The sequence below is a fragment of the Aspergillus sydowii genome (assembly GCF_001890705.1).
Source record: "Aspergillus sydowii CBS 593.65 unplaced genomic scaffold ASPSYscaffold_10, whole genome shotgun sequence".
Lineage (NCBI taxonomy): Eukaryota > Fungi > Ascomycota > Eurotiomycetes > Eurotiales > Aspergillaceae > Aspergillus > Aspergillus sydowii.
Window position 1 is genome coordinate 623,884 of NW_024467868.1, and position 26,535 is coordinate 650,418.

Consider the following 26,535-nt stretch of genomic DNA (forward strand, 5'->3'; position numbering starts at 1 on the left):
AAAAAAAAAGAAGAAGAAGAAGAAGAAGGCTACTGAAAGAAATCAAGCCGTGTACGTACAAGGTGCTGTGGCATTTCGTCTGGGGACAGGGCAGAAGGTCGCCATGGCAGTGGTGCCAACAAAGCAAGGAGCGTGCAGCTACCCTACGCATTTCGATGCTCACTGGAACAGGCACATCGCATGCGATGAGCGTGCATTGACCCAGGATGCCGTTTGCTGCTCGGTTGGGGTCAGTGGAAGAGGGCACCTGCAGGGCAGAGGGCTGCTTTGTTCGGATTTGGCCACAAAGAACCGGGCACAGCAGCAAACGCTTATTTAAGATCTTGACAGTTACTGGGTATTTATCATGCCCATCATTTTTATTTTATTGTTTTCCCCCTTGACTACCATCGCTCACTGTGCCCCTGGCAATGGTTGAAACTCGCTCTGCCCTGAAGAGGAAGGCCATGGAGGTACTTCACTCCGTCCCGCTTGAGCCGGCTACAAGTCACTATTTGAAGACCGACGAAGAGATGGAGACCGAGAGAGAATTCCTCAGGAAGTACGGCGGCGGCTTCATACGACACCCCGACTACCACCGCCTCCTGGGAGGGGTGACCCAGCTCATCAGAGAAGGCGCCGCCGAATGGGCATTTGGCTCTGACGGCCTGCGCAGCTTTTACTGGGAGCTATTTACTTATGCTCGCTATTGGTGTTCCCAGTATTCGATCTCTGATATCGATGTCTTGTCTGACAACCAGATCCGGCGTCTAATTTCCAGCGTGGACGGTTTCTGTGTGCAGATGGACTGGGCTCAATTGCGTCCCATCCTTCCTCCCACTGCAGCCGATCGGTTTGGCGAGGTTCTAGGGGAGCTGCTAATCTATCTTACCGTGCACCAGCGCCTGTTCGAGAACCCCTTTTGGTATTTCGATGGCAAGGAGGCGCCGGATGACCCAGACGAGGATCCAAAATTCGGAAGCAAGCTCAAGCATCTCTTTGACGAGTTTTATAAGAGTAAGTCTGGCCACCAGGGGATTAATGTTTATTACGGACTCTGATGATTCAAATGTTTGTCGCCAAATAGCAAACCCTACCTACGGTGTCCTGTGGAAGATGCAGACGCAGCGCCTCGCAAACTCCAACAACCGCCACTACGGCCCCAACCCCGAATACGGACAATACAACGCAAAGCGGCATGAGGCGGCTTTGGGTGGATTTGCAGATGACTTGCTGGCCAGCAAGCCTTTTTGCTGGTTGCTGAAGGAGCTGGACACTTCGGAGCTCGCTACCAAGAGGCGCAATGACCTCATCGATATCTTCCGCAAGGCAGTCCGGACCATGATCAAGTGCGAAACCTGGATCAATGGCCAACCTGTCCTACGAGGGATCAAGGAGCTGGGTGGTATCTTCCATGACCGTTCGAGCTTGGTTGGCCTTCACACTTACTGCTGGAGGCCGAGGATGGACTTCTGGAAGGGCCGCAAAATACTGGTAGTTTCGCGCCCAGGCCTTGTGTATGTAGATAGTATCAATGGCTATTCTCCGGACACGTCGCCAAGGGCAAAAGAGATCATAGGGGCCGAGGTCCTACCGATGTACATATTGGGCGACGACGACGCAAACCAAGACAAGATGGTGGAGGATGACACTGTAGTCGAGGAAGTCGACGACAAACAAGATGAAGACGACGAGGACTATGTCCAGGGCAGAAGCAACTAGTTTTGCAGCAAAGTTGAACTCTTTCTCGTTCTTTTTTTTTAACAACTGAATCGAAATTGATCATCGGTATCACCGCGTAGATTTCCGACCCCTTGATCCGGCTTTTGGGTCTTTCAAAGTGACCAAGCACATAGAATATTCAGTTTTGTAGCAGAGTCCTCTCAACTGCTTGCGCCCAAGTCTACGAATACTTGCAGTCAACGCCTTGATGTAAGTGCGTGGAAATATTGTGCTTCTGACGGACTTGTCTCGCTGCGAAGCCCCAGCGCGAGAATGGAATCACCAAGGTTTGGACGGGAAATTTGCAGGGACGGATACAGGCGAATCTCTTTCGGACGAGGCTGCCGGGTATGGCCCTGTTAAGGCTCTGTTTCGTGTTTGCATCCTGCGTATTCCCGGCCCAGGATTCCCAGTTCTTGGCTCCTGATAGGAGGTGGGAGCTCTCGGCGTGAAGAATTCGTTTTCTGCGATTAGGGCGTCCCTCGTCACCAGTTAAACGAGAGCCACTAGCGAAGGCCTGTTTATGATAACAACAGGATTTACAGCTCAGTCCTTGGCGGGATGAGCCGTTGACACTCAGGAGAAGTTGAATCTCTCGTCTAGACTCGACGATCTTTGTAGGAGCGCCGATACATCCCTCACGCAAACGCCGATAGGAAGCGGGGAACCGCAGAGGATGTTGATCATTGAAAAAGGCACAGGCTTACTGCAGCACGACAAACAGTCTCTGTATTGGATGATGACGACTAACGTGATTCTTGAACCGTCCAGGAAGCTCACCGGCTAGAGCTGATGGGCAATGCCCAGGTCCAAGGCTGCCTCTGCAGGTTTTCCACTGCGGATAGGTTACGGCGCTATTCGATTGGAGACAAACTCTTGTGGCAGACATGGCCTATTTCACAGCACTGCCGATTCAAAAAAGCATTATCGCGAAAACAGATAATTGGCCAACGTCTTGAGTCATATCACGCTGAGAGAAAGACCTAGATAACTACAACGTCAGAACCAGATCGGGCCTATGCATTGGAGATATACAGAATCGCAGCTAATGCTGTGTCTGCCGGCAATTGAAATGGCCTTGATGCATTAAGTCCATGGTGTCCTTGCTCGTGACCTGAGCCTGGAAAGAGCTACACGACAGGACCAACATTGCCGCTGTTCGATGGGGGGTGGGGGGAGGCTGTCCCCGACTAATTTAGCGTATTCGACTTTCTATCCAGAAAGCCCAAAGATATTGTTCAAGCTATGTTCACCCATCCAAGCGAGACCACCGTGCCTCATGCTGCAGCAGTGAATGCGGGCCAGCCGCCTACCAGCATGGCGGATTCATCGAACGGATGTATAGGATTGAAGTTCTTTGTTTGCAGCCTGTATGACGGATGAACAATGACGATCGTGACGGCAAGAAAACTCCATCAGCGTGTAGGTAAACACCATCTCCTCTCCACTGCCGCACTTACGAGGCCGACCGCAGACGTCGTTCGATACGCTGATAGCAAACGCACTGGCGGGTCCATATCTAAACGGACAAAGAAAGGACGCGCAAGGTATATCGCCCGGTTACGGAAATAAGCGATGGATGTGACAACGCGAGGCAAGACGACATGTCTAAATGCGAATGGCTGGAGTGTTACGGTGCCCAAACAAGCTGATTCGGTTTTCTCTCACTCGTGTGCGATGTTGCGGAATCGTTCACCTGTTTGGCCGCCTGGAGTTGGAAACTACAGAACCGTAGACAAGAATATAAAAACAACAGATGATGTGCGCATATCGAGGACGGGTTGTGAGCACTGAGTCGCATATAAAGTACGATAACCCAGCCACTAGGATCATAAAACAGCCAGTGTTAGAGGGAATACCCTACAGAAGGATAGGGAATATCCTCAACCGCCTTCCCTCTGCAGGCTGCGAGGATTAATCCGCCAAACGGGGGAATCCCATGGACTAGACCGTTCTCCAACATGCCCGAGTACTGATGAAGCGACACTATCGAGTCAGCCGGACTCCCCACCTCATCATCAACAGCAGCAGCAGCAGCAAAATCACTCGTTTCGTCCCACAGCGACGTGCGAATGTCGAATGGAAGGGAGTCCACGAACGGAGTGCGTACGGAGTAGTTCCTCTTCTTAAGAGAGTACACACTCCGTAACATGAAGCCAACAATGATCGTGCGCCGCACACTTTCAGCAAGGACCCACGCGCGGCGGGGACTGAGGGTACTGGGTAATTGGATCGGAGCTTGCTGCCATAACTTGTGGCCAACAGCGAGCAGCACTGCGTGGTTTGCTTCGGAGTAAGGGATGGACGTGTTCTCCATACCGATGAGCATGCATTGTGTAAGGAGCAAAGCCTGCGCCGAGGCGAGAAGACCCTCAAAGTCGACAGGGTTTGATATTCGCCGGTGGTGATATGCCAATGTCTGTCGTAATAGTGGGAGGAGCATAGCGGTGTTGTTCGAGCGGGCATAGAGTTGACAGATGGCATGGACATCCTGCAGCGGTGGCGGGGCCAACCTGCCAGGCCAGAGCTCAGGGTGAATGAAGTGGGTTTTCATGTTTTCTGCAAAGAGTAACGGCAGTGAGGATACCCCGGTTACTAGAAGCGAGATGATCCTCTGCTCGTAGCCCTTGACGATTTCCATCTGCAGGGGACGCGGTATTGAGGTACATGTCCCTGCATGAGCTGCCGGTAACGATGGCGATTCTGTCGTAAGAGGCACATTGGCATATTCACAGTCTATTCGCCGCGTCTGGCACCTGCTGCAACGCGGCCAGCGTTGGTCGCAACGGCGCTTCCCCCGGGCGCAAGCTTGACAGGCCCGGCGCAGGGTCATTGGTTTGGGAGCGGAGGGATCCATTATTCGCACAATGACAGGTTTATGATTGGGCCAGGGGTGAGCAGAATGAAAGATCTCAGACTGGGTTGATATAACGAGCAGAGTCCAATTCCGAAATCGGCCGCAGCTGCGGAGACTAAGCCAGAAATGGACAGTGGGTCCTTCACTGTTTTACTGTAAATTACCAAGCTACACATAGTTACCGAACATCATCCTTATATTTAATATGATATTCACTGTCTCAAAATACCCGATTTGTGTATAAATGGGCCCATGAGTTGCCCAACCTCATGAGAGCGCCTGCTAGTGGTCGCCTGTCAAATCCTCTGGGGACGGGCAGTTTCTGCTCGTCCGCAGGGCCCGTACAAGAGATCACATATGAATAATCAGTAAAGAAGTCCATCCGAGCAGCTGAGAACGCCTGAAAGGCAGGAAGAGCGCAGGTACATGACATGGAGCTCTTAGCAGCCTGCAAAGCCTTAACAGCATTATCGAAAAGGTTGACGAAGCCCCATTGATAGTTAACGATGATGGCGATTTCAACCCACCGTAAGCACTGACCCGAGAGCAAGAAGTCTGTCAGTTTGTTGCAAAGTAAAGATGCATGCTCCTTATCGTCATCGTCTAAACACTCTGGTAGACCTTCGAGAAAGAATGAGCCCCAGAGTGCGTATGCCATCTCAAAATACGCGCCTGGGTTACGCGTAACGTGACGTGCTGGATTTTCCACGACACATTCCATCAGCGAACGGTACTCCTCGCTCCTTGCAAAGTACCAAATCGCGGTGTTTGCGCGGTGGAGTGCCTTGAGCAGCTGAGGCTTGAGAATTACCGGTACTGCCAGGGAGGGTTCGTTCCGGGCAGCGCTCTGCCGTACGAATTGCATAGCCGTGTGATGAACAAAGCTGACCTTTACGCTCAAATCGGCGCACTGATCCCTTCTGTCCGACTTGAGTATAATCAGGGGAGAGCAGAGCTTTCGCGCCAGATCAATCGAGTTGAAAACCTCATCTCCAGCGTTTGCAGCCTGGAAGACAAGATCCAAAATATCCCTGTCCAACGCGTTCCGCCCGACCAGTACGAAGTCCTTCATATCAATCCAAATAAAGAGCTGCTGGGCCATATGGAGCTCTGCAGGAGAAAGCGACTTTTCAACCGTGGATAAGATTGTATGGTACAGCTGCACAAGGCCGGTGGGTATGCTCCTCAAGTGTCGGGCAATAGAGGTGGGACTGGGCAAGCGTTCGATCTCATCCAGAAGGAGCTTTGCGTATAACCAGGAGCCTTCGGTTGAAGCGGACAATTCTTTGAATAGCTTCTCACCCAGGGGAGTGGCCCGGATGTGCTGGCACTGAGCGATGCGTTCCTTGACATAGGCTACCATAGGCCGTTGGACAGTTGATGGAAGAATTGTTACCTCGCGTAATATTGCGAGCCTTGATGAGATGCTCCTCTCTTTGTACTGGCGATAGAAGTCCAGCATTCTAGGCTCTTCGCGACCTGTTAGTAGAAGCTTGAATGGGCGTTTGGATGTATTTAGAGCAGTGCTCAGGGTAGACGCCAAAAGTAATCCGTCTTTACATTCATCGAGTGCGTCAACCACAACGTAAAGCGGTCTGTGTATGGAGGAAAGAAGAGTAAGTGCGTAGCAGAATGATTCGTCGAGTGTTGCAAATGATTCTGCCTGTCTCTGTCCACTCTCTACGCGCAGCTTCTCCAACGAAGCAACAAGGTGATGCCCATCGTCTGCACTGAGAGCCTGGGACACCAGAGTTCGGAGGACCTGGAAAGGATGGCTTTTACCACCTTCCGTGTCCTTGCAGAAGAAGTAGAACACGGTATTTTGAGCTTCTATAAGCCGCTGTATGAGAAAGGCCGTGAGGGTAGACTTGCCAATACCCGGTGGCCCCCCTATCCTGAGAATCTGCGAGTCATGACTCGTACTCATGAAGGATGTAATCTCCTGCCGGCTAAGAGCCCAGTCGCAGCTGCCGTTCATGTATTCCTTTTGGTGATTGTACAAGTCGTCTTTGAAACTGGCAGGCGATAGCCATTCTTGTATCCGAAAGCGAACATCACTCGAGACTGCTTTCTGGTAAGCAAGCATGCGGGGCGATCCTGCTAGTTGGGAAGGCCTTACCGCTATCGGCTCCACCAACTTGTACATGGTGCTGTAGATGTTGTTGTTGTTCATTGCTTGCTGTCGGTATGACATGCATCAATTCCTTCGCGTAAGCCGCGGCGGTGGCTGCTGCGTACCCTTGCCAAAGGTCATTTTTATGCGAGTCCGCATAATCACTAATTCCCCTGACTACCAAGCAGGGGAAACTGTCAATGAGGCCCGCGGCTTCCATCTCAAAGCAAAGTACATCGAGTTCCTGACGCAGCGCATCCCTCGTCTGACCGTTTTTGACCACCTGATCACCAGACGCGATAAGCCCGTAATGGATGCATACCCCCATGGCGCCTGGAGGTCGAGGAGTACGGTGTATCAGTTGCGAAGCATCGCAGGAAGCGCACGTTTGCTGACTCTCCGGGTGCTCATAATCCGCCCGATACAAATGATCGATGGCGGGACGGGCATATTGGAAGCTCATTATCGGATAATTATTGACCATTTCATGGATGCTGTGTTCGATGCGATGGCCCTCCATTAAGTGCCGTGCTTGCAGATTGCACAGTGCGGTCAGCAGAAATTCCGGCGGCTTGTTGAGCATCCCCGTCCGCTGGAACCGGCCCTTCTGCACGGTCTTCCCAAAGTCATACTGGACAATTCCTCCAAGGAGCCCCGTTGGACTGCCCACGACAACGTCACCTAGCCGAATGTCATGCTGTGCACTCGGAACGCCGCCGCCAATTCCAACCATCAAGCCGAACCTGATGCGCTTGAAGGTCGCGAGCATCTGATTCACGACTCGCGCCGCGGATATGGTCCCTGTCACGCCATACGGAAGACAGGCGATGACAATGTTATGAGGTCCCAGGCGCCCGAGGACGTAATTATTAGTGTCCCGGGAATCCAGCTCGAGAGGCAGTGGATCATGGCGCTCGTCAAGCATTGCGCATGCCGCCGCCAGTTCCAGCGGGAGGGCGCATATCCAGGCGGCCGTGTAGTCGTCGCGAGCCCGGGGAGACATTTATCGTATTTTAAAAGCTTCGATACAATAACATAGCCCTGGATTAACAAGCAACGCTGACGGTGCATGGCAAACATGATTGCGGACGATCGATGCTGCCCCGCACTAAAAATGCACTAAAGCCTGACAATATCGGCGAGAATGCGTTCAGCCTTCCAAACCCAGGAAGCATATCTATGAAATATAAAATGCCCGTCAGGTCCATTAATTGTGTTGGTGTCACCGTCGGTGAGGTATGCAGCATGATTATCAGTAGTATCTTTAACGTCCAAGAAACATAAATAATATTCTACGGACAGGTGCTACTGACGTAAATACTGTATTTGGTAGGATAATGTATATAATGATTATAGTATCCACGGAAGGCTGTCACAATCCTTAATCCGAGTTGACCTACTAACATGGAAATCCGCAGGTCTTCATTTTACACCATACATACAAGTCATTCTGTAGTTGGCTACCGCAGAAACTGTTTTATCAGGCCCGACAACATCGTCGTCATCTCCTCATAAAGCCGCTGCCTCTTAAGCTCAAACGCCTCAAAAATGTCCCTTGCAGAGCCAACAGCAATCTGATCCTCCCCCTCACCCAGCCGACGCCAAACCTCATCAGTAAATTCATCCAACGGCATGCCAATCAGATGGCCATCTTTCAAATCGGGCTGATGTTTCGCATCATGCAATTCGGTCTGTACAGCCGGTGGATAGATCTCAAGAACGCGCACATCGCCAGGGCCATCCTGTAGCTGAGTCCGAAGGGCTAGGATGAAATGGTGCAGAGCCGCCTTGGAGGCGCCGTAGTTGGGACAACGCATCATTGGCACGAGTGCCATTTGTGAGGTAGTGAATACAAGCGCGGTTTGTTTCTTCTGGGACTGCAAGTGCGGGAGAAATGCCTTGGTGAGGTGAACCGCGGAGGTATAGTTTGTCACCAGCTCCTGGTCGAAAATGGAGACGTCGACGGTATCAGGTTTGGAGAAGTCGAAAGGCCGTTGGATTCCGGAGTTTATAAAGATGCAGTCGATGTCAGGGTTCTCGTTGAGGACTTCTGAGGCAAATTGGGGGACCTAGAAAGACTGTTAGATAGATATCTTGGTTGTAATCACTGATAGATATATATCGTACTTCATCCAGCTTGGTCACGTCGAAGACTTTGGTTTTCACCTTGTCATTGCCATGTTGACTAGCAAACTCCCTAAGGTTTTCCTCGCGGCGACCGGATATAACCAAGGGGATGTTATTCTTCACCAGCCTTGTAGCAAGGGCTTTGCCGATGCCGGAGGTGGCTCCGATGATGAAGACTTTGTTGTAGTTGAACATGCTATCGATCAGGAAATGAAAAGGTTGAAAGATATTACACTACCTGGGGGAGAACTACGCCCTTTATATGTATGAATTGCCATCATGTGGCGCTTGAACTGGTTTTCATTTTTTCATTACGATGGTCCAGTATAGACTATGGAGTGAACGTCCAGCGGAACCTTCCGGCGGAGTCTAATCCTAAACGGGCAATTGAGCCCGCAGCCTTTCGTCCTTGGATGTAATTGGCTACGGAAGCCTCGGCTGTCGATGTCGTCATTGCATTGAAGCAACCGAGGTATCCAAGTATGGAAGAAATATAGATTCAGTCTGTTATATGATCTATTGTGACTTAAGGATAATACGATAATACTTCAAGGAGTGTCCGCAACATTATACACCAGCTTCTCCCCACTCACTTTATCCTGCTTCAACAACTCCAAGCCCTCCAGAACACCCTTCAGCCCTCCTGGGCAGACCTTGGGCCTATGCACCTTCACCTTGCCGTCCGCCAGAAGCTTTGTCGCAATAGGAGCCCATTTCTCAGCAAACTCCTTGTCCTCAGGCTTGGCAGGGAACGGAGTCGTGCCAAAATCGAAGTACTCCCCAACGGCTGTATATCCTAGAGTCCAGCGATCATTGATGTTCTCACGCTCAATGCCCACAGCCAAAAGGGCACTGTACTCGCCGCCCTTGGTGGAGATCGCATTGTCGCAGAATTTCGTGCTAGCTTCAAGAGAAATCGTGTCGAAGACAAGCTGGAGGTTGTCGTTGGTGTACTCGCGGATCTTCGCGGCAGCGTTGGGATCCTTGTAGTCGAAAACTGCATCCGCGCCTAGACTCTTCACCAGGTCGAAATTGTGCGGAGAGCAGGTCGTAATGACCGTATACCCGGACAGCTTGGCGAATTGGATCGCCAGGGTGCCAGTGGCCGTTGAGCCACCGTAAACAAGGACCGTCGCATTCGTGTTGGTAGGCTCGGTGGGCAGAGCGAGCTTCAAGCTCTGGTACAGGCCCTGGCCGACAGTGACAATACCGACACCCAGAGTTGCGGCTTCTTCGAAGCTGAGGTTATCCGGGATCTTCATCTGCACGTCGCCCTTGACGACAATGTGCTCTGCGAATGCGCCATCTTCGGGCTGTACGGCGTTGGAGCCGTGCACGAAGCCGCAAATGCGGTCGCCCTTTTTGAATGGCTTCTTGACGTCCTTGCCGACTTCCTCGACAATGCCGGCGTAGTCACATCCGACAAGTACACCGACGGGTGCGAGAAAGGCGATGTGCTTCCAGTCGGTGGGGTTCAGAGCAACACTGACGGTTTTGACCAAGATGTAGTCATCGCGGAGAGCGGGGATGGGTCTGTCGGTAACAAGACCGCCCTGCTTCTCCGATACGACGACGACAGCTTTTTGTGTAGACATTTTGAGAGAGGATCGTTGGTGTGGAGCAGGTCTTGCGTGGTAGACTACACGGTACGATTGAGGGGATGGGGACGTGGATGGTTTTGTGGGAGCTTTAAGCAACGACACAGCAACGGACTACGTAAGTATACCATGACGATGACAAATCTCATTGTGGATTGCGGAGAGTTTACTCGTACGGAGTAATGTTTGGATTACAAATAATAGCGGTGGGACTGTGATGCCCTGTCCAAGACTTTGCCCGAGGACAACTGGATACGGGCCCACACGGACGGGACCAGAGACGAATTTAGTGATTAGTGAGCACGGTGTAATTTATTTAGTATACATGTTGGACGTGCATAAAGACGGTATATACAGCGCGTTACTCCCGTTTTATTTCTACCTCTTTAACGTGCTGTGATGAATACTCGGAAATCGACAATGCAGGAATACCAGCATGATAAAGGGGGCATATGAGTTTGAACCGCCGATGCGGTAAGGAACAGAAGTCCATTTACTACGCAAAAGACTCGATAACCTCTTGAGCACCACGGTCCCCAGACAGAATTGCTCCCTCCATGTACCCGTTCCATTCAGTGGCCGTCTCAGTACCTATAAAATGAACATTACCGAAGGGCGCACGTCGCGATGCCGCACCAATTTCTGTGAGAAGCCCTGGTCGCGGTGCAGGACAAGGAGCACCACCAAAGAATTCCGCCTTCGACCACTCCATCTCGATTACATTGATAGGCAGCGGAACAGCGACATTTGCCTCCGCGCAAGCTGTCTCAAAGGCTTCTCGGAATTGAGTCCACGTTGCATTCTTCCTTTCCTTCTCCGACAATTGCGACCATCGACGCCCTGTCTCTGCCACAATAAAGCAGGTGATTGACCACTGTCCATCAATTGGGATGCTAGTGTCTCGTGAAAACAGGATAGGGCCAACCTGGGACTGGATAGTCCCTGATAGTTCGGCATTGTGCCACCATGGCTGCTCAAACACATAGATCATCTTGCTGTAGTAACCCATGGTAGTTTCCTCCGCGAGACGGGCTTTTGGCTCGGGCAGTTGAGGACTGAATTGTATCGTCTTGTAAAGCGTACTCGGAACCGAGACTATGACTCGCTTTGCTCGGAACGTCCTCTGGTTTGATGACCGCACGGTACAGAGACCAGTGTCAAAGGACTGTTCAATCTCAGCAATTGGCGCCGAAAGGTAGAGCGATTTAGGTTCAAGCTCCTTAGCCATGTTTTGGGAGAACGATTGAGTGCCTGGTTTGAGATGGATTAGGGGGTGGCTCATTCGCGATTTGGGATATCCTACCTTCGCGGACTCTAAGATATTGTGCCCCGTCGGCGCCATCCGACATTAACGGGTCAATTCCTGTGCCTGACTTGCAGCCGAAGACAAAGGAAAGCATGCTAATCTCATCCCCTTCAAGACCTAGGAGTGACTGCACAACAGATTCCACCAGGCCAGTCACAATGTCGGGGAAGTGTTGACCGCAGTATTCCCTGACGGTTACTTTGTCCAAATCTCTACCCAAAGCGGTAGATGTAGGGCTATCCAAGTTGATATCGGATACGAGACCTCTAATATGCTGTAGGGCAGAGCCGACTTTCACCTGGTCTTCCTCGGGAAACTAGACCCGTGAATTAGCTTCTAAAGGACGAATCAGGCATTGGGAGGGTAATACTGGAAGTTCACCATGAGGATGTAGAATCGAAGTATCCGCAAGCTGCATCACACTCATGCCCTCTGCGCGCTGGACCTCCCCATGCAAGCCATACTTCTTCAGCAGCTGGTACATCTCCTTCTGAGTGGTGTCGTTAATCCAGGCCGCGCCGACATCGTTGACACCGGCATTACCGGGGCTGGATGGAACACTTAGTGTCTTCCCACCGACACGATCGATGGCTTCGACAACTGCACAGGAATATCCAGCAGCCTGGACCTTCAGGGCAGCTCTAAGTCCGCTGAGGCCGGCACCAACAACCAGGACGTCGACCTGCTTGGGAGTGGTGGAAGACATTCTTTGGTAATATATGATCAGTGAAACTGAAGAAAGAGAAATGTAATCTCAATAAATGAGAAAAGAAGGTCAGCCAGCTCCTTTATATACCGTGGTGAGATGACGAGGCAGTACATCGCCCTTTTGGGCAGTGGCCGATAAGCGCGGCAGAAGATAAGATAACGCCGATAAGCACTTGGCATCTCTCACCCCCTCTCTCTCAGTTCTTCTCTCTCCCTCCCTTATCACACTCTGGAATTTTGTTCATCGAATGATCTTTATGAACGAGGCCACTGGACTCCATGGAATCCTTGGAATCGTCAGCGGGTTCTACCCCACGGCCCCATCGGTTTCGCTCCACTGCCGGGTGCCTAACATGCCGCCGCCGGAAGAAGAAATGTGACCAGACGAAACCGCGGTGTACTGGATGTACTCGCAACCATCTGACTTGTAACTGGCCTTTAGTAGGCAAATTTCGGACTGCATATCGAAGAGTTCCAGTGGTAGTTCCTTCGAGTAGCAGGTTTTCAGAGGAGCCTCTTTCTTGGCGAAATACAATGCCTGATTCAGCACACCTTGACGAGAGCCGGGGAAGCCTGCCTGATCCATCAATCATCTGGTCTCGTTCAATGCAGAGCTTCTTGTCGCCAATTAGAGCGACAATGCTGACGCCCGTTTCCGATACCTTGCTTGGACACTATCTGTCTAACACGGGCCCGATGTTGTCAACTTTACCTGCAAGATATAGTCCCTTCTTGACTTTTCTTGTCCCCTTGGCGCTCAACGATGACCTCGTAATGCATGCTCTCTTAGCATTGAGCGGTACGCACTTGAGCTATCAGAACCATTCACTAGAGATCCAAAGGGCGACAGAACGCCATTATGGGGCAGCAATCAGTGCCCTGCGCCAGTCAATGTTTGGGACGACGCTTGAGATGCCCGAGACACTTAAGATTCTAATAACGCTATTGATACTCGCTTTCTTCGAGGTTAGTGGCCTAAGTGAGCTGTCTGATAAGTCGGAAATCTGACAATATCATGTATTAGACATTATCAAACAAGGTACAAGGTGCAATGTTTTTCCACCTGCGCGCTGGCCGCCCTCTTATGTTTACACTGATGGAAAACATTCCGCAACTAAAGACCCATGATGATCGTCGCCGGCTATATAGCTTTGCCGTCGAGATATACAGTTACTTGGTATTAGTCAACACAATAACACCCTTAGGGGCCATCGAGGATAGGAGACTACCGCTCGATTCATTTCTCAACAACCTTGGTGACATGGCACAGCAGTTCGAATCATTCGGAGCAGTATTCGGCGGCAGCCACGAGCTATTTGAGCTCTTACCATCTATTGCGCAACTCTCATCACGAAGACTAACTGAGCTAAGCTCTTCTCCTTCTGATGACAGTTGGAAAATGTACCACTCCCTCGATGATCGAATCAAGAATTGGACACCACCCATGATGGAACTACTACACCCTGATCCCGGCTGGCTGACCGAAGCCAGCTCTTTCCTCAATACTTACAGGCACTCCGTTTCGATATATCTCGAAACTGCTATGCACCCCTTAGGACAGCAGGATGATGCAGACATAGCAACCAAGGACACTATTCAAGGCCATCTCGATGCGATAATGCTCTATGTCAGCAATATCATAAACTCCCCATTCGAGACACTGCTCCTGTGGCCGACAGTCATTGCGGGATCCTGCATGACTCGAGAGGAGCAGCGGGCAAGTATACGTAGCGGGCTACATGAGTCCCGCTTTCAGATGGGCCACTGTTACCAGGCTGCCTCGCTTCTCGAACATGTATGGCGGGACCCCGATGAACGGATCTTTGGGCCCTACGGTCTGAGTGTTATGATGAAAAAGCATGGCATTAGCCTTGGTATCGCGTGATGGATGATTCTTCATGGGTTCGGCCAGAGCTCATGTGAACTATGAATAATTAAATCATCCAAGTGAGATAAAAACAACGAGTCCAGTGATTGACAGTGCACGAATGAGTCGGCGATTGAGACGCAGCTCGGCTTGCGTCGGATTGACAATCCCTTGCTCCGTGATATTAGCTCGGACCGGGAATGGCATCATTGACCGCATCTTTCACGCAAGAGTCATCTGGGATTCTTCGATTCGTCTCTCTAACATTTAGCTATAGCTGAGCCCCGCCATTTTGAGCTGCCAACGCCGCCCTCTCCGCAGCCTGAAGCACATCGCGTTTCAAATCCTCTTCATCCTCAATTCCGCAGCTAAGCCGGACCAGATCATCGAAAACGCCCGAGGCCTCCCGCTCCTCACGAGGAATTCCTGCATGGGTCATACTAGCTGGAACCTCACAGAGCGACTCAACCCCGCCTAAGCTTTCCGCGAGGGTGAAAAATTGGGTATACTGGCAGAACAGATGGGCTGCTTTCTGTCCACCACGAATCCTGAAACTCACCATCCCCCCGCCCATTGCGTTGCGATGCTGCTTGACCGTGATCGCGTGTTGCGGATGAGACTTGAGACCCGGGTATCGGACTGAAATCACATAGTCGGATGCGTTGAGTGCCTCTGCGACGATCTTTGCGTTGTGTGATGACTCCCGGACACGCAGATGTAATGTCTTTAGACCACGCTGGGCAAGCCAGCAGTCGAATGGGGACGGGACGCCACCGATTGCATTTTGCAGAAATGTTAAGCGATCCTTGAGCTCGTCTGAATTGAAAGCTGCAACGCCCATCATGACATCCTAGATCTGGCCGTTAATTAATGATACTGGTCTGAGCTTGAGGGAACACGGTCCTTACCGAGTGCCCATTGATATACTTGGTCGCAGAGTGAACCACAATATCGGCCCCATGCTGCAGCGGGTTCTGTATAAAAGGACTGAGGAATGTATTGTCCACCACTAGGAGCAGCCCGTACTTGTGCGCAACCGCCGCGACTTTTTCGATATCAACTAGACCAAGGGTCGGGTTAGACGGAGTTTCAACCCACACCAGCTTTGTGCGGTCTCGCTGGATCAGCCTTTCCAGATCATGCTCTATTGTGGTCGTAAACGAGACATCTACACCGTGGGTGTTGGCAACTTTGGTGAAGTAGCGGTGCGTGCCTCCATAGACGTCCGAGACGGAGATGACATGGGAGCCAATGGGCAACGACTGCAGGATCACGGCAGTGGAGGTTGATCCTGATGAGAATGCGAGGGCATATTTTGCATTCTCGAGAGCTGCGATCGCGGATTGGAAGTTGTCACTGATGGGCTTAGTTCCAGTCATGCTGATATGGGGAAACTTCGATGAAACAAACAAACAAGCAAGCAAGCCTACCGGTTGGGATTTGCACTTCGCGTATACTCATACTCTCCGATCGGGTTTCCAACGCTGGCTTGGGCGTACGTAGTCGAGAGCGAAAGCTGTGGAATTAGCCAATTTATACGAACCGCGTTGGGAGGAACTATCCCCACAAACCGATGGAATCACAGCGCCAGTAGCAGGGTCCGGCTGACTGCCGACGTGGATTGCACGTGTCGCGAATCCATATTCAGGTTCTTTGTGGGCGACAGTCATTGTAAGTGGAGCGAAATTATCAATGGGGTGTCTGAATGGAGATATCTTGCTAATCTTGCCCTTCATCACAAGGAAAGTCAAGCTGATATAACGCATATGTACTCCAAAAATTTGGAGTAAATCGCGCCCTGCGGAAACACCACGATGGTGTTAAATTTTTCCAGATTCGACCGTCAATCGCCGAATGGTGTGCACTGCGTATGCTCCCCAAACGCCGAGGGAGACTAGCTAGCTAGCCTCCGCGTCACATATACTGAAGACTGGGTATGCTACATGTACTCGGGTCTAGTGGAGAGATGTCAATGTTGAGGTACACGACAGTCGGCGAACCCCGCTTCCCCAGATTCCAAAAGTGAGCCCTAGTTGGATAATGGTATACTGTAACCAATGGCATAGAAATAGAAGCCCTACGTTGATATCAGTCGGGATTGCCATACCATACTCTTTGTTTATTCATTCAATCGGTCTCATTCGTCTTAACTGTCCTTCCACTTGGGTCAGGGTCTGAACTGAGCCAACGTCTGCAACTATATAAGGCCTCTATACAAACAGTGCACCGGCCATGGGCAACGACATCGAGGAACAGCCCCAAGCGGGCGGGAAAGAGCCTATCCAACCCCATGTCTCGACCGCCGACGATGCTAAGGGTGAGGTCACGCCAATACAAACCAACAAGCTCGCACGCAGGCTGTCTGCGCGGCAGGTCTCCATGATTGCCATCGGAGGCACAATCGGCACGGGCCTGTTCCTGGGTACAGGCAAGAGTCTAGCCACTGGTGGGCCTGCATCGATGTTGCTGTCGTATGTGATCTGTGGTGGTATTATCTTTGTCACTATGCTTTGCCTGGGCGAGATGTCTGCCTTCATCCCGGTTTCTGGCTCGTTTTGCTCATATGCAGGGTACGTTAGCCTGCCTCGTGGAGTGGCAATTAAGCCAGCTTTGACATGTTATTAGGCGATCTGTAGATGATGCTCTTGCGTTTGCGCTTACCTGGAACTACTGGTTCAATGATGCAGTAACGACGGCCTCAGATACGCTGGCCTTGCAGCTTTTGATGGAGTTCTGGACAGACAATTTTCCAGGCTGGGCGATCAGCCTTATTTTTCTTCTCCTTTTAATCGGCTTCAATCTGTTCTCTGTCCGTGTGTACGGCGAGGTACGTACCCAGTTGCTTTTCATCTCAAGACGCAATTCTCAGTCTCGAACAGATTCAATATTGGTTGAGCCTGCTGAAGATCATTGCAATTATTGTGAGTTACAATACTCTTTTTGGTTGTGAATCCATCTAACGTCAATGCGCAGGCTTTCATTTTTGTGGGCATTGCCGTCAACTGCGGTGCCAACACTGAGCACAAGTACATCGGAGCCAAATACTGGGATCTGGGCGAGGCTCCGTTTGTCGGTGGCATTGGTGGCTTTGCTTCAGTCTTTGTGACAGCTTCATTTGCATAGTAAATGACCCCGGAGTCGATTCCATTTGCGCCTCTTCCCTTCGCCGTCTATCAAATTTCCTTCTTTCACTGACCACTTCTCAGCGGCGGAACCGAATCCATCGCCGTGACAGCCGGCGAAATTAAAGACGCAGCAAAAGTCATCCCCCGCGTCGTCAAAAATGTCTTCTGGCGTATCCTCCTTTTCTATGTCTTGTCGATCATCATCGTCGGATTCGACGTGCCATACGACTACCCTAACCTAGACGAAAAGACATCAAGGACCAGTCCGTTCACCGTGGTCTTCGACAAAGTCGGGAGCAGCGTTGCGGGGAGCTTTATGAATGCGGTGATCTTCACCAGTGCGCTCTCTGCTGCTAATCATGCGCTGTTCGTTGGCTCAAGGCTGCTATACACACTCGCCCTCGAGGGCCATGCCCCCCGGGTCTTTGTAAGGTTAAACCGGTTTCAGATACCTTGGCTTGCTGTGCTGGGGACTTCCGTCATCAGTGGACTATGCTTTGGGGCGAGCTATATCGGGGCTGGCCAGCTGTGGGTTTGGCTACAGAAGTAAGCAGCCTTATTTTTTTTCTTTTTTTTATCCACACGTTCCCCAGGCCCCATTGTGCTCACAACTACTATGCATATTTCTCCAGAATGAATGCACGCATGCTAACATATCCCTGTTAAAACAGCATCGTCGGCGTATCCAACCAGGTCTCCTGGGCGATAATCGGTATCACCTCGCTCCGTTTCCGAGCAGCAGTAAGGAAGCAAAACCTCGAGCACCTACTCCCCTTCAAAAACTGGACATACCCCTACGGCCCGATTCTCACGATTATACTGAACATTTTTCTCATGCTAGTCCAGGGCTGGACGAGCTTCAGCCCCATTTTCAAGGCTGTGGATTTCCTGTCGTTCTATGTCCAGATTCCGATTCTCTTTGCTATGCTGCTGGGCTGGAAGCTGTATAAGAATACGAAGATTGTGCGCCTGGGGCAGATGGATTTGGTTACGGATCGGTATGATTTGGTGGATGATGGTGTTGGTTGGCAGGGGCAGGAGGGGGGTGTGGAGGCTCGGGGATTGCAGTTTGAGTTGGCGGAGCGAGATGGTGATGGGAATAGGAAGAAATGGGTGAAGAGGGCGAAGAAGTATGTGGAATATGTGTTTTAAGGGATGGTCTAAAGTAGATATGGGGCTACGTCTACGAGTCTCATGTGTTTGCAGTTGGAACCATGCGAGGGTTGTGAATGAAAGGCAATGAAGACATTTTGAATATTTATCATTAGTGTAAAGATGACTGAGCAGCTTCTTGAATTATTACATCTTCCTGTAGCATTATATGTTATTGCCATAATCCTGTTCGGCAAATTAACACATAAAATAATATGCGAGGATGGGGAATGCCAATTGGTATATCACGGGCGAATGGTACTCTCCGTAATTTGATACAGTAACCTGCTGCATCGATCGGAATGAAACTACATGATATATATTATAACAAGAAGAGGTAAAATTTCATGATTTGTTGTATTGTAAAATATTAATGCGTAGCAATGTAACTCCGCCAGGGGGTTATTGCTAGAAAAGAATAAACACCAAAAATACCGCCAAATCGAAGAGAATGGGTCATGCAGTCATTAGAAGTTGATTACAAAACAACTGAAAAGCGATCATTCCGAGGTCTCATTATCCGGACGTAAAATAGCCCGCGCCTGTGGGACGTAGCTGGACTTCCCAGTGGCCTCGTCAAAGATGTGATAGCCATAGTCAGCTGCATTGGGCGGAGTATACACTTTTTTGAAAGTTAGCACACACAATGTCTTTGGTGACGGGGGAGGAAACGTACAGTGTAGCGAGACAGCCACCTTGGTAGGGTGTGGGTTATACACCCGGTGAAGGCCGATATCGTCGGCGATGTAGGTCACGTCATTCCGGGAGTGCGTTGTCTCGGACTTGATTTGCAGAGGCGCAGAACTGCCAGAGCCCTCTGGGGCAGCATAAACTGTTTCTGTCAAATTGCCTGCCAGCACTTTCATGATGCAGTGGGCGTTGGCGTGGTCGTGGATCGGCGATCCCTTTTCTGGGTTCCATACGAGGAGGAGCTACAATGAACATTGTTAGAATTTATGGTAGTACCGTAGAAGTTGAACCGTGTCACTTACGATATTGGCTTTGCGGTTGATGTTCTCGATCGCATTGCGCGTGTAGTTCTTTTGCGGGTCGTTGTGGTAGAATTGTGTCCAGCCGCCGTCGCTCGCCTCATACTTCTTCACCAGCGATATCAGGTAGTTCTTGTCGATATCTGAGGAGGAAATGCCGTTTGAATCGCCGAGATAAGCCTTGACATCACGGACGAGGTCGTCGAGGGAGTATTTCTTAGGGAGTTGTTCGTGGCGGTGGCCGAGTTTGTCGGTCACCGGGACTGTGGGACGAGAGAGAATAGACATCGTGGATTCAGCAGGGAGGTGTTATTTGGATTGAAATTGCAATGTGTTCTTGCCAGGGCAGTGTATCTCTCTTTTATGGGTCTTGAGTGTTGTGGCACAATCTCGGGCTTCCGACAATCGGCGAATGGTTCAATCGGCGACTCAATTGTGTGATGTCAGGCGCTTCGCAACGGCAGTCAGGGGGAATGTCGGTGAAGGTAAAGCAGAACAAAGTCACTGGGTGTATTGTGATAAAGAACAGATTTCACATTCACTCTTATCGTTTGGCAGCCTCGAATCCATCTATGTATGTGTAGATATGTTCTCGTGTACTGTAGACAGAGTCGGCCGATGGTGGCGACTTGATTGGTGGAGCGGACCGGGATCGCTGCCTTGACTGACTGCATCGACAAACTGCGTCCTTCACTCATCAACATTTCACACTCAGTCCAGCCTTCGTAGCTCCAGCCCCCAACACACACATACCATCGCCCTATGACTCTCGTGCAATGCCCGTGCGACCGACCAAGGAAAGCGGTCTGACCCCCGTGGCCTGCACCGACTGCAGGAAGCAGCATCTCAAGTGCGATGCAAAGCGCCCGTCCTGCTCTCGCTGTCTGCAGAACGGGCTTCCCTGCCAGTACGTCGCTTCGCGTCGGGGCGGTCGTCGCAAGTCTCGTCGCACCCAGGAGCCAGGCGCCCCTTCGACACCAGCTCCCTATCAGCAGAGCCTGCCAGCAATGCAGCCTGTCTTCCAGAGCGCCACCCCGGATCTATCCATCCAGGCGAATCCGCAGGCGCCGACTCCGACAAATACTTCTTTCTCGCGACAGGTGGCCAGTGCTGACCTGCCGGATGCCGCTGGGGATGAAACTTCGTGGCTGGGGATGCTCCCTGCTAATGACTATAATAATTCTGGGGCATTCTCTCACAAATCGAGCGTTGAGAGTGACGACCGCCTGCGGAGACTCTACTACGAGAACTTCCATGCTGCTCACCCAATTCTAGTCCCCAGCGGGCTGTACAACGAGCAAAATTATCCGGTCTGCCTTCAGACGGTAGTGCATTTCGTGGGATCACATTATACTGCGACCGGTCGCGCGAACGATTATAAGAAGAGGGTCGTCGAACAACTGGGGACTCATACAGAGCGCTCTCCGGCAACGGTGCAGGCGTGGTTAATATACGCCATTGTCCTGAATGCCCGAAGAGAGACAGATGAAGCCCAGTCAGCCTTGGCCCAGAGCATTGACCTGGCGCTGGAGCTGGGAATGAATAGGGCTGGGTTCGCGTCCTCCACTCATGCAGTGTGCTCGGTAGAAGCTGAGAGCTTGCGGCGGACGTGGTGGGAGCTGGTAATCACTGAGATATACATGGCCATCGCGCTCAACTCGTTCACCTTTCGGTGCAGCGCTCTTCCTCCAGAGGTGGCTCTCCCATGCGAAGAATCAATCTACAATGGGGCCAGGGATATCCCCAGGCCGAGCGTGATGCTCGATTTCCGTCGGCGCATCCTTGCTGCTGAGGATCCCATCTTCTCTTCCTTTAGCTACCGTATCGACGCTACGATGATTCTGTCCAGAGTTATCGTGTTAAATCGTGTCCCCGAGTGCCATCGCGACCAGGTTCAAGCTGCTGAAAATGCTCTGGTGAGCTGGACCAATCACCTTCCTGCGAAGAAGCTGGACATTGTCGATGCGTATGGTAATGTCGATGAGATGATGTTCCAGGCCCATCTCACAACAGGCTATGCTGCCATGCTACTTCACCTGCCTCGTAGCGACCTGCAACCAGTGCTGGCACAGCCGGAGAGAAGCCAATTCTGGCCAGGAGCTTCATGCCATCTGCAGCTCTCATCGACATCCACTCGCCTTGTGCATAGCATCAAAGCTGCCGAAGCCTCGCGGCAGGTATCCGACTCAATCTCCGTATGTCCCAATATCCTCAAGCATAGTCCCTTCATCATCCCCTCTCTTTCACTATGCGGCTTGATCCAGCTCGCCACGTCCACGCTGCACTCAGATGAATGCTTCGACCATCATTGCAACCGTGTCAACCTTATCCTTGGCTGTCTGAAGAGCGCGCGGCGGACGTGGGAACTAGCCGAGTCAACATACCAAAGTCTCAGATCGTCTGCCGCAGAGTTAATGTCTGCTTCGCTTGAACGGTGCCAGTGGAATTGCGCTCCTCTGAACCAACTCGTCCCGACTGAGTCGCTGGCATCAGATCCGACGCGGCCAAGCTCTGCGTTGGATGGACAGGACCTGATGGTGACTGATCTGCCATCGAATTTCTTTGATCGCGCCTGCTTCAATGCTTCGTTTTTTACAGCGGTCCCGGATTTGAATATGATATAATACCTACCAGCGATGGCGTTCGATTCTATGTTGTGTTTGCAGAGCGTACAAGCCCAAAATATGCATCATTTAATTCAGTTTCATATGCGCTAAAGCGTCGATACTATGCTCGTTTCCCTGTAATGGTGCTTGAGTATACGGGGCTATGCAACTTGGATAAAAGTACGGTCATAGCGAGTCAAAGGGAAATGGCCATCATCAGTCCCTTGCAGAATGATCGAGATAGTCTGTCCGGCTTTCGCGTCTGCAGGAACAGCCACATTCGCCTGGTTACTAGATTCAGACACAGTCACCTTCCCTGGGTACGAGCCCTCCTCGAGATACTGCCACCAGGACGTAGTGACAGTGCCATTATCCGGATCACTCACTATTCCTACCAGAGTCACAGTCGACCCAGGCCTTGCCTCAACCGCAGTCCCATTAGCAATCTTCACCTCGGGCGCATGGTTCGCCTGTTTATAATCCGGCGTAAGCGTCCACTGCATTCTCGCGGCAAAGTCATTCTGCACCGCCGCCATCCAGCGATCTGTTGTATAAGTCGCATCCTCCACCCCGGTCTGGTTCTTCTCATTCTCGACTAGCTGCCACAGATTCGGCGACGTGCTGTTCTGCTTCGACCGCCCACCCCAGCTGCCAAGGGCCGGGTTCTCTGGGTCTTGAATACCGGTCTTCAACAACGGGTTGAATACCACATTGTCGCCCTCGGATAGGAAATCATACTGGCCTAGCGGGTCACAGAAGAACTGGTTAGGGTTCGCTTCTAGCTTCTCTAGATCACCGAATAGGTCCTTCTGGTCTCCGGGCATGGACTGTCCGTCGAGCCAGGAGCGGTAGAGCTTCCCATACGGCCCAGTCTGAATATTCGTCTTCGTCCAGTTTCCTGTAAAGTAGACGTGGTCGTCTGGTAGGCCGCGGACATTGCCCTCCCCGCGCTCGCAGTTGTACCTCCAGGTCTCATACGCAGCGTCGAATTGTTCGACGCGGATGTCCGGCCACTTGGGCGCAATGTACTCCTCGTACGTCTCGTCCTGGAAGCCACTCGCCAGGATCACTGCCTTCTTAGAGACGGTGTCCCTGATTTGTTTCCATTGCGAGGAAGATTTTCCTGAGTACTCCTCCTCGATCGACTTCAGTGCGCGCGCAATCGTGCTCGTCCCTCCCCAGGCCTGTAGATACAGCGGTCGTGTATCTTTCTCATCCAGCAACAACGCCCGAATAAAATCCGACCCCTGCGTATCCTTCTCCATCTCGCCCTCAAAGTCAATATTCCCGATCTTGACACTAGCCAACAGCTCCTCCGGGCTCGGGTAGAATGGATCATGGTTCCGCAGGTTGGGATAGACCTCGGCGTACGCCTTCAGGACTATATCCTGGATATACCGCGTGCCGGTCCAGCGCCAGGTCCATTGCGGGCTTGTGTACTCGCGATCTGGGAGGAAGAACTTGGTGCCGTTGCCGTCGCCGGCCCAGTGGTACTTACTGGAAGAGTAGATTAGGCCCTGGTTGTCGAGTTCGTTGGTGTAGAGGAGATATCGGATTAAAGAGGCGAGGTCGTCTTGTTCCATGTCTGTTGTCACCACGGTACGTGGCATTTTGCTCCTGGGGTTGGCGCTGACTGGGTATGTCTGGACTACAGGGAAAACAGTAGCCAGCAGCCCGAAGGCAAATAGAGAGTGAAGGAGAACCTGCATCTTGTGGATAGATATCTGTATCTGTATCTGTATAGCAGAGTACCCTTATAAGTACGTAGGGAACTGGGTCTGGCAGTTGTCGCACTCTCCCATTTCCATTCCCATTCCGCCGCTCACTTTTGGCCCTCTTTAATACTCCGCACAGCAACCCTTCGTAGGCTCCAGTTACCAAAACGGGCGTTCTATCCATGGCTTTCGTTCCATAACTTGCCTCATCTGTGGGGGACTGACTATCTCCGCTGAGTCTGACTCTCCACCCCCACATCGGCAGTTTGTCGATCGTTCATACGCGGGAAATCTCCCTATTTTTTGCGGGGCATTTGGGGAACATTGACCCCATATCCTACTCATGGCGCTTATTCCTGCCTTGTCCAGATGATTCTCTACCGAGGTTTAACCAGATGGTTACCCGAGTGGGCAGGACGGGGCACCTAGAGGTACTTAATGTGCAAACCCTTCCTAGTTTGGATGGGTAGGTGCATGAATTCGCGCGATGAAAATAAATAAAGATACGTCATGATAGGAAATTCAATGTATAGGTCTTGGCTATTAGCCTACCGATGTGGAGGAATTAAGTATGTACATGTATTAGGCGAATATAATAGAAACAGAACAGCCTTTTTTTGTACTCGAAAGTATATATATACCACGACGCACTTATCACCTCCCAGCCTCAAGATTCCGCTCTCGCTTCTCACGTAGATCTTTCAGACAGGGCGCTACGAACAGAGTCTGGTTATAGATACCAACAACAGTGAGTCCCGAGACCACAACCCATAGCAAAACCACGCACACGGAGAAAATCTGTATAAACTCGTTAGAAAGGATATTGAATAAGGTAGTAATGCAGAAGACACCATACCGTTCCCAAAACAGCAAAAAACCTCGACGGCAAATCCCGTCCAAGCTGCGTCGTGCATGTCGTGAATACACCTAGCGGGAAAGTAAACGCCCACCAGCCGAGATTGAATGGGAAGTTCCGGACGCGGAGGATCGAACCGACGGCGAAGAAGAGCCAGAGTGAGCCAAAGGCCCAGAGCAGCAGTCCAATCAGGAATCCCATGTCGTCTAGTGTGTCTCCCGTTCCGGGGTGTAGGGTGTGTGTCTTTGGGAAGATTTCGCGGGCGACGTTTCCTAGTTTTTGGATCCTGGTGGGCGAGTTGGTTAGCTACAGTCTGTATAGTTATTGGAAGGTCAAAGCGCGAGAACTCACCCGTATCCTCCTTGACCGAGAGGCCCGAGGGGCAGAAATGTGCTGACGATAATCGCCTTGGGTGGCAGCTTGTGCAGCATCAGGCGCTGGAGGTAGATGACAATCACCATGAGCGCAAGCGGAACCCCTACACCCCAGAGGATATAACTGGCGAGAATGGTAGCCAGGGCATACTGGGGATCAGGTAGGATCTCGGCGACTATGCCCCCTGAAGCTGCAGCGACAACGCATGATACAATCGGTAGCAGCCAGGCGGCTCCCATTGCTGAAAGATTTGCTTCGGACTTTCGCGTCATCCTGTTTGCACACGTTAGCAGTGAGGCCATTCCTCCAAGGTAGGGATATAGTATACTGACATGATAAATGGGATTCCGAAGCACGTCAGGACTGACACAATAGCATCTGCGATCCACATAGCCCAGGCAAAGTAGGCAGCCCATTCACCCCAGGCTGGAACGCAGACGAACACGAACATGTTCACGATCGTAGCGAAGCCCATGGGCAGCGTGCCGAGAAAGAGAGACTGGGCCGGATGGGTCACCATCACAGGGAAGATGTCAGGGTAGAGGATATAGCGGATGGCAGTTATAGAGAGAAAAATGCCGAAGAGTAGCACGTTGAGAGCGAATATAATGACCGATATCCAGTAAAGCCATGTTCCGTTATAGGGCAGCGTGTTGAGAAGTATAGACACGATCCCTGTTCCCATGTTCACGGAGAACCAGCTGGTGAAGGGTTAGACATATCACAATGGTTTGGACTGGGATTCGTACGCTGGCGTAAAGTTCTGCACAATGTATCGCCATTGCGATAGTTTGGAGTCCTCTGCGCCCTGTTGTCTAGAGCACGGCCGCTGACCAGCTGGCTTATCGTCAGGTGCTGGTGTTCCTGAGGAATCAAACATTTTCGTCTGTATGTAGCTGAACTGAGTCAACGCAAAGATTCTATATGGAACTCTGGAGCGCCACCGGGGTGGAAAAGCAGCGGCTGTGGCGAATGAACTGCTAAGCAAGAACAGCAGGGGAGACCATGGATTAAAAACCAAACATAGTTCTGGATCTCGGCCGACATCCAATATAATTTTTCAAAGTAACGATGTCATAGGCTGGATCCAATGGCACGGTTGTTTTGGTGAATAATGGAATAGAAGCAATCGCCGACTACATCGGGTCTCTCGGGGGTATGTCGCTTTGGACCCCGACAAAATCTTCCATAATGAAGATTTTACATTAGAGCACTTCATTATAGGTGTTTTCGTGTTCTCATCAATCATGTAGTGATAATTTGGTCAGTTACAAGTTACGGTTGTCAGTGCTGATGCAGTGGCACAGTGACTCACTCTGCAGGGCTGCCGAATGTCCCGGGGACCACCGCATTGACCAAGCATCGGGCAAGAAGTGCCGTATTTGTTAATACAATATTTAATTTCATGCAAATAATTTATTCCCTTTTATAAATCAATAC

At 51.2% G+C, this 26,535-nt stretch overlaps 13 protein-coding genes across 13 annotated transcripts; 4 read left to right on the top strand and 9 right to left on the bottom strand.

Moving 5' to 3' along the window:
* Window positions 1-289: 289 nt before the first annotated feature.
* On the top strand, window positions 290-1,701 carry ASPSYDRAFT_134803 (uncharacterized protein; the record flags this gene model as incomplete). The annotated part of the gene is made up of 2 exons (XM_040840694.1): window positions 290-996; window positions 1,067-1,701. Exons 1-2 carry the CDS (start codon window positions 411-413, stop codon window positions 1,699-1,701), a joined length of 1,221 nt encoding a protein of 406 aa, XP_040699852.1. The 5' UTR covers window positions 290-410.
* A 1,726-nt stretch (window positions 1,702-3,427) lies between these two features.
* ASPSYDRAFT_400652 (Zn(II)2Cys6 transcription factor domain-containing protein) lies at window positions 3,428-4,737 on the bottom strand. The gene has a single exon (XM_040846010.1). It carries the CDS (start codon window positions 4,556-4,558, stop codon window positions 3,548-3,550), a length of 1,011 nt encoding a protein of 336 aa, XP_040699853.1. The 5' UTR covers window positions 4,559-4,737; the 3' UTR covers window positions 3,428-3,547.
* Window positions 4,738-6,612: 1,875 nt separating this feature from the next.
* ASPSYDRAFT_157116 (uncharacterized protein) lies at window positions 6,613-7,674 on the bottom strand (the record flags this gene model as incomplete). Its single annotated transcript, XM_040842620.1, has 1 exon — window positions 6,613-7,674. One exon carries the CDS (start codon window positions 7,672-7,674, stop codon window positions 6,613-6,615), a length of 1,062 nt encoding a protein of 353 aa, XP_040699854.1.
* Window positions 7,675-8,019: 345 nt separating this feature from the next.
* Window positions 8,020-8,995, bottom strand: ASPSYDRAFT_70896 (putative short-chain dehydrogenase/oxidoreductase; the record flags this gene model as incomplete). The annotated part of the gene is made up of 2 exons (XM_040850543.1): window positions 8,020-8,740; window positions 8,799-8,995. Coding segments are annotated over 2 exons (806 nt in total), but the record flags the coding sequence as incomplete, so codon positions are not given.
* Window positions 8,996-9,236: 241 nt separating this feature from the next.
* Window positions 9,237-10,496, bottom strand: ASPSYDRAFT_48321 (zinc-binding alcohol dehydrogenase family protein). The gene has a single exon (XM_040847602.1). The coding sequence runs from the start codon at window positions 10,391-10,393 to the stop codon at window positions 9,347-9,349; it is 1,047 nt and encodes a 348-aa protein (XP_040699856.1). The 5' UTR covers window positions 10,394-10,496; the 3' UTR covers window positions 9,237-9,346.
* A 396-nt stretch (window positions 10,497-10,892) lies between these two features.
* ASPSYDRAFT_157554 (flavin monoamine oxidase family protein) lies at window positions 10,893-12,408 on the bottom strand (the record flags this gene model as incomplete). Its single annotated transcript, XM_040842648.1, has 3 exons — window positions 10,893-11,647; window positions 11,700-12,018; window positions 12,073-12,408. 3 exons carry the CDS (start codon window positions 12,406-12,408, stop codon window positions 10,893-10,895), a joined length of 1,410 nt encoding a protein of 469 aa, XP_040699857.1.
* Window positions 12,409-12,628: 220 nt separating this feature from the next.
* Window positions 12,629-14,422, top strand: ASPSYDRAFT_400701 (Zn(II)2Cys6 transcription factor). Its single transcript, XM_040846011.1, has 2 exons — window positions 12,629-13,376; window positions 13,435-14,422. The coding sequence occupies exons 1-2, from the start codon at window positions 12,690-12,692 to the stop codon at window positions 14,293-14,295; spliced, it is 1,548 nt and encodes a 515-aa protein (XP_040699858.1). The 5' UTR covers window positions 12,629-12,689; the 3' UTR covers window positions 14,296-14,422.
* A 126-nt stretch (window positions 14,423-14,548) lies between these two features.
* Window positions 14,549-15,947, bottom strand: ASPSYDRAFT_157672 (trans-sulfuration enzyme family protein; the record flags this gene model as incomplete). The annotated part of the gene is made up of 4 exons (XM_040842663.1): window positions 14,549-15,127; window positions 15,186-15,633; window positions 15,708-15,793; window positions 15,849-15,947. 4 exons carry the CDS (start codon window positions 15,945-15,947, stop codon window positions 14,549-14,551), a joined length of 1,212 nt encoding a protein of 403 aa, XP_040699859.1.
* A 562-nt stretch (window positions 15,948-16,509) lies between these two features.
* On the top strand, window positions 16,510-18,554 carry ASPSYDRAFT_34057 (uncharacterized protein; the record flags this gene model as incomplete). The annotated part of the gene is made up of 6 exons (XM_040845182.1): window positions 16,510-16,847; window positions 16,903-17,104; window positions 17,157-17,198; window positions 17,251-17,399; window positions 17,484-17,948; window positions 18,074-18,554. The coding sequence occupies 6 exons, from the start codon at window positions 16,510-16,512 to the stop codon at window positions 18,552-18,554; spliced, it is 1,677 nt and encodes a 558-aa protein (XP_040699860.1).
* A 332-nt stretch (window positions 18,555-18,886) lies between these two features.
* On the bottom strand, window positions 18,887-19,861 carry ASPSYDRAFT_48325 (uncharacterized protein). The gene is made up of 3 exons (XM_040847603.1): window positions 19,547-19,861; window positions 19,231-19,486; window positions 18,887-19,176 (listed from the first exon to the last, which is right to left on the bottom strand). Exons 1-3 carry the CDS (start codon window positions 19,829-19,831, stop codon window positions 19,055-19,057), a joined length of 663 nt encoding a protein of 220 aa, XP_040699861.1. The 5' UTR covers window positions 19,832-19,861; the 3' UTR covers window positions 18,887-19,054.
* Window positions 19,862-20,550: 689 nt separating this feature from the next.
* ASPSYDRAFT_156984 (fungal specific transcription factor domain-containing protein) lies at window positions 20,551-22,167 on the top strand (the record flags this gene model as incomplete). Its single annotated transcript, XM_040842610.1, has 1 exon — window positions 20,551-22,167. The coding sequence occupies one exon, from the start codon at window positions 20,551-20,553 to the stop codon at window positions 22,165-22,167; it is 1,617 nt and encodes a 538-aa protein (XP_040699862.1).
* Window positions 22,168-22,310: 143 nt separating this feature from the next.
* Window positions 22,311-23,858, bottom strand: ASPSYDRAFT_92249 (uncharacterized protein; the record flags this gene model as incomplete). Its single annotated transcript, XM_040852638.1, has 1 exon — window positions 22,311-23,858. The coding sequence occupies one exon, from the start codon at window positions 23,856-23,858 to the stop codon at window positions 22,311-22,313; it is 1,548 nt and encodes a 515-aa protein (XP_040699863.1).
* A 537-nt stretch (window positions 23,859-24,395) lies between these two features.
* On the bottom strand, window positions 24,396-26,055 carry ASPSYDRAFT_48327 (TDT family transporter). The gene is made up of 5 exons (XM_040847604.1): window positions 25,845-26,055; window positions 25,428-25,796; window positions 25,072-25,368; window positions 24,721-25,006; window positions 24,396-24,662 (listed from the first exon to the last, which is right to left on the bottom strand). Exons 1-5 carry the CDS (start codon window positions 25,973-25,975, stop codon window positions 24,519-24,521), a joined length of 1,227 nt encoding a protein of 408 aa, XP_040699864.1. The 5' UTR covers window positions 25,976-26,055; the 3' UTR covers window positions 24,396-24,518.
* Window positions 26,056-26,535: the final 480 nt, after the last annotated feature.

Bases quoted from the DNA above. Each gene is read 5' to 3' on its own strand.
- ASPSYDRAFT_48327 (XM_040847604.1), bottom strand. From the start codon at position 25,975: ATGTTTGATTCCTCAGGAACACCAGCACCTGACGATAAGCCAGCTGGT. The intron at 25,797-25,844 runs GTACGAATCCCA...ACCCTTCACCAG, and splicing joins GTGCAGAACTTTACGCCAGC to CTGGTTCTCCGTGAACATGG. The intron at 25,007-25,071 runs GTGAGTTCTCGC...CTCGCCCACCAG, and splicing joins CTCGGTCAAGGAGGATACGG to GATCCAAAAACTAGGAAACG.
- ASPSYDRAFT_48321 (XM_040847602.1), bottom strand. From the start codon at position 10,393: ATGTCTACACAAAAAGCTGTCGTCGTCGTATCGGAGAAGCAGGGCGGT.
- ASPSYDRAFT_400701 (XM_040846011.1), top strand. From the start codon at position 12,690: ATGGAATCCTTGGAATCGTCAGCGGGTTCTACCCCACGGCCCCATCGG. The intron at 13,377-13,434 runs GTTAGTGGCCTA...ATCATGTATTAG, and splicing joins TGATACTCGCTTTCTTCGAG to ACATTATCAAACAAGGTACA.
- ASPSYDRAFT_400652 (XM_040846010.1), bottom strand. From the start codon at position 4,558: ATGGATCCCTCCGCTCCCAAACCAATGACCCTGCGCCGGGCCTGTCAA.
- ASPSYDRAFT_48325 (XM_040847603.1), bottom strand. From the start codon at position 19,831: ATGTCTATTCTCTCTCGTCCCACAGTCCCGGTGACCGACAAACTCGGC. The intron at 19,487-19,546 runs GTAAGTGACACG...TGTTCATTGTAG, and splicing joins TCAACCGCAAAGCCAATATC to CTCCTCCTCGTATGGAACCC. The intron at 19,177-19,230 runs GTACGTTTCCTC...CTTTCAAAAAAG, and splicing joins GGTGGCTGTCTCGCTACACT to TGTATACTCCGCCCAATGCA.